Genomic DNA, 14361 nt, shown 5'->3' with positions numbered 1-14361 from the left:
TGCAGCCAGAGTCCAGCAGAACGTGACAAGTGGCCGTTGCCTGAATTATGGAACTGACTGTCCTCATAATCGCATCCACCTTTCAGGGCTGGTTTCAACTTGACTGCAGCCCAGGGGCCCAGGAAATGCCTCATGTGATGTTGCTCACATCTGTACAGAGGCTGCAGACGGACGATTGTCTCTTACAAATATATGGGTTTGGATGACGAAACCTCGGGTAACGTACCAACCCTGCCGGCTTCAGGTTACAGCTTCAGCACCGACCTGAACAGGCAGACGGGGCCTCGGTTTAACATCTCATCCAAAGATAGTGCAGTACCGCCCCTCAGTACTGCATTGAAATATCAGCTAAGGTTACGACCCCCCCGACCCGGACTGGGGCCCGAGCCCGCGGCCCCCCCCCGACCCGGGCCGGGGCCTGAGCCCGCGGCCCCCCCCCGACCCGGGCCGGGGCCCGAGCCCGCGGCCCCCCCCGACCCGGGCCGGGGCCCGAGCCCGCGGCCCCCCCCGACCCGGGCCGGGGCCCGAGCCCGCGGCCCCCCCCGACCCGGGCCGGGGCCCGAGCCCGCGGCCCCCCCCCGACCCGGGCCGGGGCCCGAGCCCGCGGCCCCCCCCCGACCCGGGCCGGGGCCCGAGCCCGCGGCCCCCCCCCGACCCGGGCCGGGGCCCGAGCCCGCGGCCCCCCCCCCCGACCCGGGCCGGGGCCCGAGCCCGCGGCCCCCCCCGACCCGGGCCGGGGCCCGAGCCCGCGGCCCCCCCCCGACCCGGGCCGGGGCCCGAGCCCGCGGCCCCCCCCCGACCCGGGCCGGGGCCCGAGCCCGCGGCCCCCCCCCGACCCGGGCCGGGGCCCGAGCCCGCGGCCCCCCCCGACCCGGGCCGGGGCCCGAGCCCGCGGCCCCCCCCCGACCCGGGCCGGGGCCCGAGCCCGCGGCCCCCCCCGACCCGGGCCGGGGCCCGAGCCCGCGGCCCCCCCCGACCCGGGCCGGGGCCCGAGCCCGCGGCCCCCCCCCGACCCGGGCCGGGGCCCGAGCCCGCGGCCCCCCCCGACCCGGGCCGGGGCCCGAGCCCGCGGCCCCCCCCGACCCGGGCCGGGGCCCGAGCCCGCGGCCCCCCCCGACCCGGGCCGGGGCCCGAGCCCGCGGCCCCCCCCGACCCGGGCCGGGGCCCGAGCCCGCGGCCCCCCCCCCCCCGACCCGGGCCGGGGCCCGAGCCCGCGGCCCCCCCCCCCGACCCGGGCCGGGGCCCGAGCCCGCGGCCCCCCCCCCCCGACCCGGGCCGGGGCCCGAGCCCGCGGCCCCCCCCCCCCGACCCGGGCCGGGGCCCGAGCCCGCGGCCCCCCCCCCCCCGACCCGGGCCGGGGCCCGAGCCCGCGGCCCCCCCCCCCGACCCGGGCCGGGGCCCGAGCCCGCGGCCCCCCCCCCCCGACCCGGGCCGGGGCCCGAGCCCGCGGCCCCCCCCCCCCCGACCCGGGCCGGGGCCCGAGCCCGCGGCCCCCCCCCCCCGACCCGGGCCGGGGCCCGAGCCCGCGGCCCCCCCCCCCCGACCCGGGCCGGGGCCCGAGCCCGCGGCCCCCCCGACCCAGACGTGAGCCACAATCAACTGAACCAAGTTAACACTTCCTTTGGAGTGGCTGATTGAACTCCTGATCTCTCTCTCTCTCTCTCTCTCTCTCCTCACACACATGATAGTTTCAGAAGGGAGAGGCTCGGGCGTCTGGTACCAGCTGTCTCTTTGCTACTATTTGTAGTCACAAGCAAGCTGTAAAGGATTAGTTGCATTTACCTTCAGTGATGGTTGCAGCCCTCACTTGTCACGTGATTGTACTCCAGCCTTCTGTGTCCATACACTTTATTTTGTTTTTAAAGAAGTGTTTCCCTCTTGGTGCAGACTAGCGATGGAATCTTGGACCTCGGAGGCTGCTTGACTCTGTGCCTCTCTGTGCAGTGTTTTGTCCACTAGTGGCAAGGCTAATCTGCTTGGTTAACTGAGTAGAGTTTACCTGAATAAAGTTCACCAGACCCAATACAATGCAGTTAAGTGGGATCTGTTGTATCTGAGGTCTGCATTCACACTTGGTGTAAGACGTAATGTGTGTAAAAGATTCCTGTTTGCGCACACTGATCAACTCTTGTGTGTTTTTAGGTTACTGTCAATTTGTCCTGTGTTTTTGTTCATCACTCTAGAGGACCCTAATATGAGTGACAGATGCAGAAATTCAGCCAAATGAGCAGATGATATCAAACTAGGAGGGGCAGTGGAATTGGTGGAGGCAGCTCCGATATTACAGAACGTGTTTGGACAAAGTGTGGAAGTAGACAGAACAATGGCGGATGAAATGTAATGCAGACAACTGTAAAAGTTCCACATGTGAGAGAGAAAAATGGGCAATGTTCGTATCTCAGGAATGGTGTTGAATTCGCTAAAAGAGACTTTCTCCAGGGCCTTTCACGACCTCAGGACGCCCCGAAGAACCTTACAGCCAATTAAATACTTTTGAAGTGTGGTCACTGCTGTAATGTAGGAAACGCAGCAGACAATTTGTGCACAGCAAGATCCCACAAACAGCAATGAGATAAATGACCAGATAATGTTTTTTTTAGTGATGTTGGTTGAGGGATAAATATTGGCCCAGGACACGGGGAGAACTTCTCCTGCTCTTCTTTGAAATACTGCCATGGGATCTTTTATGTCCACCCAAGAGGGCAGACGGGGCCTCGGTTTAACATCTTATCCGAAAGACGGCACCTCCAACAGTGCAGCATTCCCTCGGTACTACACTGGGACTATCGGCCTGGATTATGGGCTCAAGTCTGTGGAGGGGGGCTTGAACCCATGACCTTCTGACTCTGAGGCGAGAGAGAGCTCCCCACTGAGCCCCGGCTGACACCTTTTTGTAACGATCTTCTGATCTTGTGAAAGGATTTCTTATTTACAAGCAGCAAATCACCAGCGAGTATTCAACAACGACAATAACCTGCATTTATACAGTGCCTTTAACGTAGTAAAACGTCCCAAGGGGCTTCACAGGAGCGATTATCAAACAAAGGTTGACACTGAGCCACATAAGGAGATATTAGGACAGGTGACCAAAAGCTTGGTCAAAGAGGTAGGTTTTAAGGACCGTCTTAAAGGAGGAGAGAGAGGCGGAGAGGTTTAGGGAGGGAATTCCAGAGCTTAGGGCCCAGGCAGCTGAAGGCACGGCCGCCAATGGTGGAGCGATGGAAATCGGGGATGTGCAAAAGGCCAGAATTGGAGGAGAGCAGAGATCTCGGAGGGTTTTAGGGATGGAGGAGGTTACAGAGAGAGAGGGAGGGAGCGAGGGCCATGGAGGGATTTGAAGACAAGGATGAGAATTTTAAAATTGAATCGTTGCTGGACGGGGAGCCAATGTAGGTCAGCGAGCACGGGGTGATGGGTGAACGGGACTTGGTGCGAGTTAGGATACGGGGCAGCAGAGTTTTGGATGAGTCAAGGTCTGTGCAGGACGGAAGATGGGAGGCTGGCCAGGAGAGCATTGGAATAGTCGAGTCTGGAGGTAATAAAAGCATGGATGAGGGTTTCTGCAGCAGATGAGCTGAGGCAGGGGCGGAGACGGCCGATGTTACGGAGGTGGAAGTAGGTGGTCTTGGTGATGGAGCAGATATGTGATCAGAAGCTCATCTCAGGGTCAGATAGGACGCCAAGGTTGCAAACGGTCTGGTTCAACCTCAGACATTCAGCTGATTTGTCCATGTTTGGACCAAGGTCTGGAGCCGAGTGGTCCTGGCGGAACCCAAACTGAGCATCGGTGAGCAGGTTATTGGTGAGTAAGTGCCGCTTGATAGCACTGTCGACGACACCTTCCATCACTTTGCTGATGATTGAGAGTAGACTGATGGGGCGGTAATTGGCCGGATTGGATTTACTATTAAAACATTCAGTGTTTCATTGTGGGCAGGCACATCAGAGCAGCCATTTTCGGTTTCATTATGGGAGGGAGCTCGGGGGTTGCCAACTCTCCAGGAATTAAAGATTAATCTTCGGGACACTGCTGCGAGCAACAATTCCTGAAAGAAACATCACGGGTGTTTTTAAAAAAAAAAAATTGTTTTTTAAAAAAAATTTGCTTTGAACACTTTGGTTATTGGTTATATCTGAGGTGGGAAAAGAGGGTAACAGTCTGTCCACTTTCCGATTGGCCGTGCTCCGCAAGGATTAACACGTTGGGCGACCGATGGCGGGAGTGTGGGGGCGGGGTGGTTGGAGGTGGAAGGTCATGTCATATGACACCTCCAGGAATACGTCCAATCAGAGTTGGCAACCCCATGGTGAGCGCATCTCTTTGCCCATCTCCAGTGAGGGCATGGGGGGGTCAGCATGTGAGCCCGACTGGGTAAAGGTGGCAGGTTTCCTTCTCCGGGCATCAGTGGGGCAGTTGGGTTTTAACGGCAGTTCTTGTGGCAGTTTTTCTGGTGCCAACCCACAACGTGCCCAGATTTATTGAGTTATAATTTCACGACTTGCCATAAATTCAAAACTCAGGAAGGATAGATTGGCCTTGGAGGGGGAGCAGTGCAGATTCACCAGAATGATATCAAGGCTTAAAGGGTTAAATTACGAGGACAGGTTGCACAGACTGGGCTTGTATTCCCTCGAGTGTCGAAGATTAAGGGCTGATCTAATTGACATTTGATGGGATAGATAGAAACTATTTCCTCTGGTGGGAGAGTCCAGAACAAGTGGGGCATAACCTTAAAATTAGAGCCAGGCCGTTCAGGGGTGATGTCAGGAAACACTTCTTCACACAAAGGGGAGTGGAAAGCTGGAACACTCTCCCCCAAAAAGCTGTTGAGGCTGGGGGTCAATTGAAAATTTCAGGACTGAGATTGATAGATTTTTGTCAGGCCAGGGTAGGGTATTAAGGGTTATGGAACCAAGTCGGGTAGATGGAGTTAAGAGAGAGATCAGCCATGATCTAATTGAATGATGGAACAGACCCGAGGGGCTGAATGGCCTCCTCCTGTTCCTAACTGCTGAAATACAGGAGGGGCATTTATACAGCGCCTTTCATGACCTCAGGACATCCCAAAGCGTTTTACAGCCAATGATGTACTTTTGAAATGTGGTCACTGTTATAATGTAGGAAACGCAGCAGCCAATTTGTGCACAGCAAGATTCCATAAACAGCAATGAGGTAAATGACCAGATTATCTGTGTTAGTGATGTTGGTTGAGGGACAGATATTGTCAGGATCCCGGGCTGTTCTTCGAATAGTGTCACGGGATCTTTTACGTTCACCTGAAAGAGCAGACGAGGCCTTGGTTTAACGTCTCATCCGAAAGACGGCACCTCCGACAGTGCAGCACTCCCTCAGTACTGACCCTCCGACAGCGCAGCGCTCCCTCAGTACTGACCCTCCGACAGCGCAGCGCTCCCTCAGTACTGACCCTCCGACAGTGCAGCGCTCCCTCAGTACTGACCCTCCGACAGCGCAGCGCTCCCTCAGTACTGACCCTCCGACAGCGCAGCGCTCCCTCAGTACTGACCCTCCGACAGCGCAGCGCTCCCTCAGGACTGACCCTCCGACAGCGCAGCGCTCCCTCAGTACGGACCCTCCGACAGCGCAGCGCTCCCTCAGTACGGACCCTCCGACAGCGCAGCGCTCCCTCAGTAGAGCACTAGGAGTGTCGGCCTGGATTCTGGACTCAAGCCTCTGGAGTGGGGCTCGAACCCACGACTTTTGGACTCGGGCGCGAATGATACCCACTGAGCCAATTGAAAGACGAGGTTGCCTGATTCACAACCAGACGGGTCACAACTCAAGAAAAGTACTGCCTGTACAGAGATCAAAATGTCAAGTCTGTTGAAGAAAAGCCCATCAGTTTATTAGAGATATAATTAAATTTATTGAAAAGTGCACAGATTATTTCATCATGACAATATACATTCACTTTACATGCGTAATATACAACGCTTCTGAACTGAATACTTCAATGGTGAAGAGGCATTGTCTGATGTGGTGTCAGTGGATTCTCACTGGCAAGATTCCTGTACTCCAGTGCACCTCCCAAACCAGTGACCTCCACCACCTAGAAGGACAAGAGCAGCAGGCGCATGGGAACAACATCACCTGCACGTTCCCCTCCAAATCACACACCATCCCGACTTGGAAATATATCGCCGTTCCTTCATCGTCGCTGGGTCAAAATCCTGGGACTCCCCACCTAACAGCACAGTGGGAGAACCTTCACCTCACGGACTGCAGCGGTTCAAGGGGCAACTAGGGATGGGCAATAAATGCCGGCCTTGCCAGTGACGCCCACAGCCCCGAGAATGAATTATAAAGAAAGATTGAGTTGGTACTGTGGGAAGCAAACGTAGTGGGAGTGACCATCACAGGACTGTCTGAAATTTACACTACCATTTCTAAATGACTTCCGTATTTTTTTTCGAGTCGCTGTCAGATCCCCTGTGGCGTTGCTCACGTTAAGTGTGACAGCATAGTTGTGTTATAACGACAGGAGGGTCACACCCCATGTTACGCACAAGGTGGTATTCTGCTGCTCTGGTGCAGCTGTGCTTAAAGTGGCCTCGCCCCCTTTAAGGCCACAACGCCTCGTCGTTGTAGGTAAACACAGCCTGAGGACAGCTAGAGGCTAATTGCCGTTGCTGAGGGAAGTTTCTGTGGATTGGCGCCTGCTTGTAAACCCCCACACCGCCCCTTGGGGAGAGGCCTGGTTAGCAGGAGGTGAGTGAGTTTCTTTCCCTTGATATTGAAAATGCTATTTCTTCATTACTAGCTTCCTTATATGTTCATTTGCTGTTTTATGAATGTTATTGGAGCTAATTAGATTCAAGTGTGACACTTTCAAATATGACAGATATACACTAGGACTCAAGCCAGTTGTGTGCACATCTATTTATCTCTAAGTATGTATAAGATAGAAAGAAGGACTTGCATTTATATAGCATCTTTCACATCCTCAAGATGTCCTAAAGCGCTTCACAGTCAATTAAATACTTTAAGTGTAGTCACTGTTGTGATGTAGGAAACACGGCAACAAAATTTCACAGTGAGGTCCCACGCATAGCAACGAGAGAATTACCAGATCTGTTTGGCAGTGGTGATTGGGGGATAAATGTTGGGCAGACCACTGAGATAACACATCAGTTCCTCTTTGAAATAGTCGCCTTGGGATCTTTTGTGCCCATCTGAGAGGGCAGACGGGGCCTCGGTTTAACGTCACATCCGAAAAACTGCACCTCCGTCGGCGCAGCGCTCCCTCGGTACCGCCCCTCCGTCGGCGCAGCGCGCCCTCGGTACCGCCCCTCCGTCGGCGCAGCGCGCCCTCGGTACCGCCCCTCCGTCGGCGCAGCGCTCCCTCGGTACCGCCCCTCCGTCGGCGCAGCGCTCCCTCGGTACCGCCCCTCCGTCGGCGCAGCGCTCCCTCGGAACCGCCCCTCCGTCGCGCAGCGCTCCCTCGGAACCGCCCCTCCGTCGGCGCAGCGCTCCCTCGGTACCGCCCCTCCGTCGGCGCAGCGCTCCCTCGGTACCCCCCCCTCCGTCGGCGCAGCGCTCCCTCGGTACCCCCCCTCCGTCGGCGCAGCGCTCCCTCGGTACCCCCCCTCCGTCGGCGCAGCGCTCCCTCGGTACCGCCCCTCCGTCGGCGCAGCGCTCCCTCGGTACCGCCCCTCCGTCGGCGCAGCGCTCCCTCGGTACCGCCCCTCCGTCGGCGCAGCGCTCCCTCGGTACCGCCCCTCCGTCGGCGCAGCGCTCCCTCGGTACCGCCCCTCCGTCGGCGCAGCGCTCCCTCGGAACCGCCCCTCAGTCGGCGCAGCGCTCCCTCGGAACCGCCCCTCCGTCGGCGCAGCGCTCCCTCAGTACTGCCCCTCCGTCAGTGTCAGCCTGGATTTCGTACTCAAGTGTCTGGAGTGGGGGCTCGAACCCAGACCTTCTGATTCAGAGGTGAGAGTGCTGAGACCACACACACGCACACATCAACCTCCCGTGACATTGCACATGGGCAGTCAAGTCTAAGTGTAGTCTTCCATCTAGTGTAGGGTTTGGGGACCATTGGATCGGGGGCACAGATGTGATTCAGTCCCCATTTTAGAGTCACACATTGTATCCTTGTTTTCAGATAACCCCATTATAAATTCTTTTGTCCCCATTTATAATGGGAGCTGCTCATACAAACTCGTCACACTGTAACCCCAGTGTTGTTACCATGTTAAAAATCCCAAAATGTATCAGACACTGCCTCTTCAAAAAAGCACAAAAAACACTTAAATAAATAACTTTACAATATATATCTCGGAGAAGAATATCTTTCACAGGAAAGTTCAGGGGACAGAGAGTTTCATTTCAGTGTTATAATGAGGGGGGGAACACAGCTGTACCGGTTAGTGTGCTCGTGCCCAAGCTACCTTGCACTACTCTAGTGAGTGGGGGTGGTGTAAGCATATGCAAAGACATTTAGACACGATGCGTTGGTGGCTAATGAAATGGTGCTAAACCCACCAGGGATCAGCTTTCTCACTAATGGTCTTGCGTTACAGGATCCCCATAACCTTATCCTCAAGTTATACTGAGACGAGATTTCCTTTTGGAAATGTACATTTAAGGATGTATTCCTCCCAAACTCAACGGTGATTGGGTAATGGCCAGATTCGGGGACGGGGGGGGGGAGAGGAATGTGAGGCAAGGGTCCTTCCCAGAGTGCTTTCGTGCACCCCCAGCTGACTGGTTTAAGAACAGCACCAATGGAATCTGGGGGCGGGTTGCTGACTGCAGATATCGGGAACTTGCATTTCTATAGAGCCTTTCACCACCTCAGGACGTCCCAAAGTGCTTTACAGCCAATGAAATACTTTGAAGTGTAGTCACTGTTGTAATGTAGGAAACGCGGCAGCCAATTTGCGCACAGCAAGATCCCACAAATGGCGATGAGATGATGACCAGATCATCTGTTTTTAGTGATGTTGGTTGAGGGATAAATATTGGCCCCAGGACACCGGGGAGAACTCCCCCTGATCTTCTTTGAATAGTGGCTGTGGGATTTTTGTTACATGCACCCAGATGGGGCCTCAGTTTAACATCTCATCCGACAGACGGCACCTGCTCAGTACTGGCACTGGGAGCGTCAGCCCGGATTAATGTACTTAAATCTCTGGAGCGGAACTTGAACCCACAATCTTCTGACTCAGATGCAAGAAATGCTACCCACTGAGCCACAGCTAACACGGCCCAGATTTTACAGTTCCGGGTGGATTTTTAAACTTAAATAAATCAGCCAGTAAAACACAAAATGCTGGAAATACGCAGAGACTCGATTAGTCAATAAGCGGGGAATTGTTCAGCTGACACCCTGTCTGAAAGCTCCTTTTATGATATTTTTGAGAAGGATGTCAGTGCTGGGGAATGAAAACTCATCCCATTTCTGCGCTAATCATGTATAGAGAAATTAGATGCTGTCCTTAAAACCTTTGTGCACCAATCTGTATGAGTTTTTGCACCGGTAGGAGCACGGAATGGGCTGCGTGCAATTAGTGACAGCGGAGGAGGAAACTAGTGAGACCCAAGTGAAAACGGGTCTCTGAAACTGTCGGAACTTCAGAGGTTTATGTGTATGTGCACGTGCGTAACATTTGTGTACGTGCACGTATGTATACGTGCAAATGTGTGTATGTGCATGTATATGAGTGTACGCACGTGTGCATGGTCGCGGATGTGAAGTGAGGATGGGGTCAGGCCTGGCTGTGATTCCCTCCCTCCCATGGTCAAATATCTTGCTGACACTCACATGATGAGCAGCAACTTGGGTGAGACACCAGAGGGCAGTTGGTGCCCGTGGAATCTTTCCTCGGGAATAGTTAGTGCCTTCAGGAGGTGAGGGGAGGGTGTGGGAAGGGAATGAGGGGGTGGGGGAAGGGGAGATTGGGAGGGTGAGGGGGTGGGGAGATTGGGAGGGGGTGGGAGAAGGGGAGAGAGTGGGAGGGTTGGGGTAGGGGAGAGTGGATGGGGAAAGGGAGAGGGAGGAGGGGGGAGCGGAAGGAAAATAAAGCCAATGGAAATTGTCCAACTCCCCCCTCGTGCCCAATGCTGACCACACGTGAGGTAAATGAATGTTCAAGAGCAATGGCCACAGTGAGATTTGCACTACTGAAGCAAGTTATGTGAGTGAGCCACGGGAAAAGTCAGGGGCACCATTGAAAGGCAGTGCCAGTCACCCTGGCAACATTTTACGATGGGTACAGAGGGTCATGCAGTGCCACTGGGAACTAGCCTGGGTCTCTGGTCAATATCGGAGTCTGCTCTCTGCCTCAGCGGGGGACCTGGAGTGTGGGGTCACAGGTTGGCACAGCGCTCCTGCCTGCTGTAATGGTCAAACTGGTTCTTCCAGTGCATCATGTAGGAGCTCCACCGATGGAATTCCAACTTCCATTGGCGTTCCGCCTCGTCGATGGTCTCTGGAAGGGAAGGAAGAGAAAGTGAGTTGTGCTTTACCCGCTTAACATAGGCAACAGACGCCAGCTGGTCAACAGGTGTCAGCCGTGGCTCAGTGGGTAGCGCTCCCGCCTCGGATCTAGAAGGACGTGGGTTCAAACCCCACTCCACAGACTTGAGCACAAAATCTAATCGCGGGGTTCGGGTGGTCTATATATAGAATTACAGATACCTGGGAGTGAGTTATAGGCTGGAATCGAATTGAGGGGTTCAGGTTGATTATATATGGACTAACACTTGAAGTGTAGTCACTATTGTAATGTAGGAAATAGGGCAACCAATTTGTGCACAGCAAGATCCCACAAACAGCAATGTGATAATGACCTAGATAATCTGTTTTTAGTGATGTTGGTTGAGGGATAAATATTGGCCAGGACACCAGTGAGAACTCTCCTGCTCTTTGAATAGTACCATGGGATCTTTTACGTCCACCTGAGAGGGCAGACGGGGCCTCAGTTTAACATTTTATCTGAAAGACGGCCCCTCTGACGGTGCAGCACTCCCTCAGTACTGCAGTGGGAGTGTTGGCCTAGATTTTGTGCTCAAGTCTCGGGAGTGGGGCTTGAACCCATGACCTTCTGACTCAGAGGCGAGACAGAGTGCTTCCCACTGAGCTACGTGACCTCCTGAGCACTGAGCGTCGATGAGCTATTCGATCAAGGGGGGAGTCGGAGCTAAGTCCGATCCAGTGCAATGCTCATTCACCCTCTCCAGCCAGTTGTCAGCGATCAGGAGCAGGAACCCTGGATGAAGTTTCTCGCTCTTTCTCTCTCTCCCTGGCTCTGTGACAGGTTGCAACGCCCAAACCTTTCACTCTGACCTCTACCTCAACACAGACTAGCGTTTCTGTGGCACTTGCTGGTTTGCCTTTCACTTTGTTACCTCCAGACTTGACGATTCCAATGCTCTCCTGGCTGGCCTCCAATCTTCCACCCACCATAAACTTGAGCTCATCCAAAACTCTGCCTCCCATATCCTAACTCGCACCAAGTCCCGTTCACCCATCACCCCCTGTGCTTGCTGACCTACATTGGCTCCCGGTCCGGGAATGCTCGATTTTAAAATTCTCATTCTTGTGTTCAAATCCCTCCGTGGCCTTGCCCCTCCCTATCTCTGTAACCCCCTCCAGCCCAACAATCCTCCGAGATCTCTGCACTCCTCCAATTCTGGCCTCTTGCGCATCCCCCAAATTTAATTGCCCCACCATTGGCGGCTGAGCCTTTAGCTGCCTAGGCCCGAAGCTCTGGAATTCCCTCCCTAAACCTCTCCGCCTCTCTCTCCTCCTTTAAGATACTCCTTAAAACTTAACTCTTAGGACAGGTGGCCAAAAGCTTGGTCAAATATCCCCTTATGTGGCTCGGTGTCAAATTTTGTTTGCTCCTGTGCCTTGGGACTTTTTTCTATGTTAAAGGCGCTATATAAATGCAAGTTATTCTTGTTTGCATGGCTCTGTACCATCGCAGCTGGTTCAAACCTCCCCATGAGCCATATTTAAACAATGCACATGGAATGTTATTAAATGTGGGAAGACTGAACCCAGGATGTGGGCATATAGGGTACCCACAGGGTTTGCAGACACCCTTTTATTGACAATATTTTCACATGCAGAAAGTAGAGAACATACAGAGAACACCCAAACTATCAGGACAGAAAATCAGATGTGAATTTTATATGTAAACTTATAATAAAATAAATCGTACAATCGTATCACTCAAAAATAAAACAAAATGCCACAGGGAGATTACCAGAGGCACCATGAAAAATACAAATCATACCATAAATAAAATAGCAACTTCATATAGAGAAAGCAAGTGTTTCTTTTTTAAATTGGAGTGGAAGAATCACATAATGTTTTGATCTCTGAGGGGAGATGGAAAAAGAGAGACAGCACACGGAAAACAAATAAAGGGGGAAATAAAACAAGAGGAGAGAGAAAAGAACAAGTGTGATAGAAACGGAGAGAAGGAGAAAAAAGGAGCAAGGGAACGAGGGAGAGTGGAGAATGAGAGAGAAAATGAGCATGACCGAAGCCAAGTGAAAGAGAAAAAAGGAGCAAGGGAATAAAAGAAAAACAGAGGAGAAGAAGAAAGAAAGAGAGTGGGGGAAATGAGTGAGAGAGACACAGAGAAAGCAACAGAAATGGAGAGAGAGAAACACCGAAAACAAGACAGAGAGAAAACAACTGAACGGGACGATGTTCCAGTTAATCGTCTCTCTGTTTTGCTCCCTTCCAAAAACAGATTGCAAGGTTCTGTACTTTAAGGAAAGAGTCAGGGATTTAGTGAACACAGTTTAAACAGCACCTAACACTGAACTGGAGTCCATCAGCACATGACCCGTGTCTGTTATGGGGACACGACAGTATTGGTTGGTTCTGCTCTCTCAATCCCATATTGCCTCCTCTCTTGCCATAGACACATCCTCTCGTCGAGATGGTCAATCGCCTAATTACCATCGTGGCCGTAGTCAGTCCACCCCGCGGCTGTGGCAGTGCCCAAGGTGAAGGCTCTTCCCTCTTGCCGCTGTGGTAGTGCGTGGCTCACATCTGATAGGACAGCTCCCTATCCCTTGATACCCTTACCCAATAAAAATCTATCGATCTCAGTCTTGAAAGCTCCAACTGACCCCTAGCATCCACAGCTTTTTGGGGGAGAGAGTTCCAGATTTCCACTCCCCTTTGTGTGAAGAAGTGCTTCCTGACATCACCCCTGAACGGTGTGGCTCTAATTTTAAGAGTATGTCGCCTTGTTCTGGATTCCCCATCAGAGGAAATAGTTTCTCTGTGTCTAGGCAATCGAAACCTTTTAACATTTTACAGACCTCAATCAGATCACCCCTCAGTCTTCTAAACTCAAGGGACTACGAGCCAATTTTCAACTGGCTCACTGCGCATAAAGGTGCAGCTTTCAGCCTCCACACCTTTACACTCTTGAACTCCCTTTCTATCTGTCCCGCAGCCCCCCGCCTCCCCCCCATCGGCTGCTTGGCATCATCTCGATCCTCTTGCAAAGTTTTAGTTAGATGCAAAGCATCATCTCACTGGAAGCTGTCGTTGGTCCTCTCTTTGCCACATCTGCTTCCTGGTAGACGGAGGGAAAGTTATCATGTGGGCAATCACAAGCACGAGCTCAAATCCTTCACTGACGCAGTGGGAGCTCCCTATTCCTGCTTCCTCCTCTCTGTAAAGCACCATCAGATACTCCTTCCGTATCTGCTGCTGCTCCCCGACTATCGCTACGATTCGTTTTCACCTTGCATCGTAACCTCCCCCCACCCCAGGGCTGATCGGGAATAATCCAAATGAGGTCAAACTAAACCTGGGTCAATGGAGCTTACCTTACAGTTTCCTACAAGGGAGCTTTATGTTCCAATTCTCCACAAGACAACTGCTGAATAACGAAGCTAGATCTTTCAACAAGACGACACAATTTTCAATCCCAGTCTCAAACTGATACTCATACAGGGGAGTACCCTACATTGTATGTGGGATCTTGCTGTGCGTAAATTGGCTGCCGCATTTCCCCAGAGTGACAACACGTCAAAAAAAAGTACTTTGACGTGTTGTCACTCTGGGGAAAAGCGTTTTGGGACGTCCTAAGGTCATGGAAGGTGCTATAGAAATGTAAGTTCTTTCTTACAGAGGAGGTTTTACACCCGTCAGCGAGGGGTGGGGGAGAGAGGAATACTGGTCTGTGTGGGATCAATACACAGGTACATTGTACTCGCTCTTTCTTACTTTCTCCTCCTCGGCCAAGGTGATTGTAGCTCTCGTCCTGTCCGATCGCCTGGCTGATGGGCCTCCATTGCTACGCGTTCGGATTGCTAACTCTGGTTGGGCGTATTCATCACATGACTTCCTGCCCCCACAGTCCTGC

At 53.5% G+C, this 14361-nt stretch overlaps 1 protein-coding gene across 4 annotated transcripts in view; it reads right to left on the bottom strand.

The window, feature by feature from the left end:
* Positions 1 to 5861: 5861 nt before the first annotated feature.
* LOC137302517 (acetylcholinesterase-like) overlaps positions 5862 to 14361 on the bottom strand; it is a 50824-nt gene continuing 42324 nt past the window's right edge. For all 4 annotated transcript variants that reach the window (XM_067972239.1, XM_067972242.1, XM_067972238.1 and 1 more), the window contains exon 4: positions 5862 to 10449. In XM_067972239.1, the coding sequence (XP_067828340.1) occupies positions 10328 to 10449 (122 nt within the window). In that variant the 3' untranslated portion in view covers positions 5862 to 10327. The remainder of the gene's footprint in view (positions 10450 to 14361) is intronic.

Source organism: Heptranchias perlo, chromosome 35 (assembly GCF_035084215.1).
Source record: "Heptranchias perlo isolate sHepPer1 chromosome 35, sHepPer1.hap1, whole genome shotgun sequence".
NCBI lineage: Eukaryota > Metazoa > Chordata > Chondrichthyes > Hexanchiformes > Hexanchidae > Heptranchias > Heptranchias perlo.
This window is presented reverse-complemented; position numbering and strand designations above follow the sequence as displayed.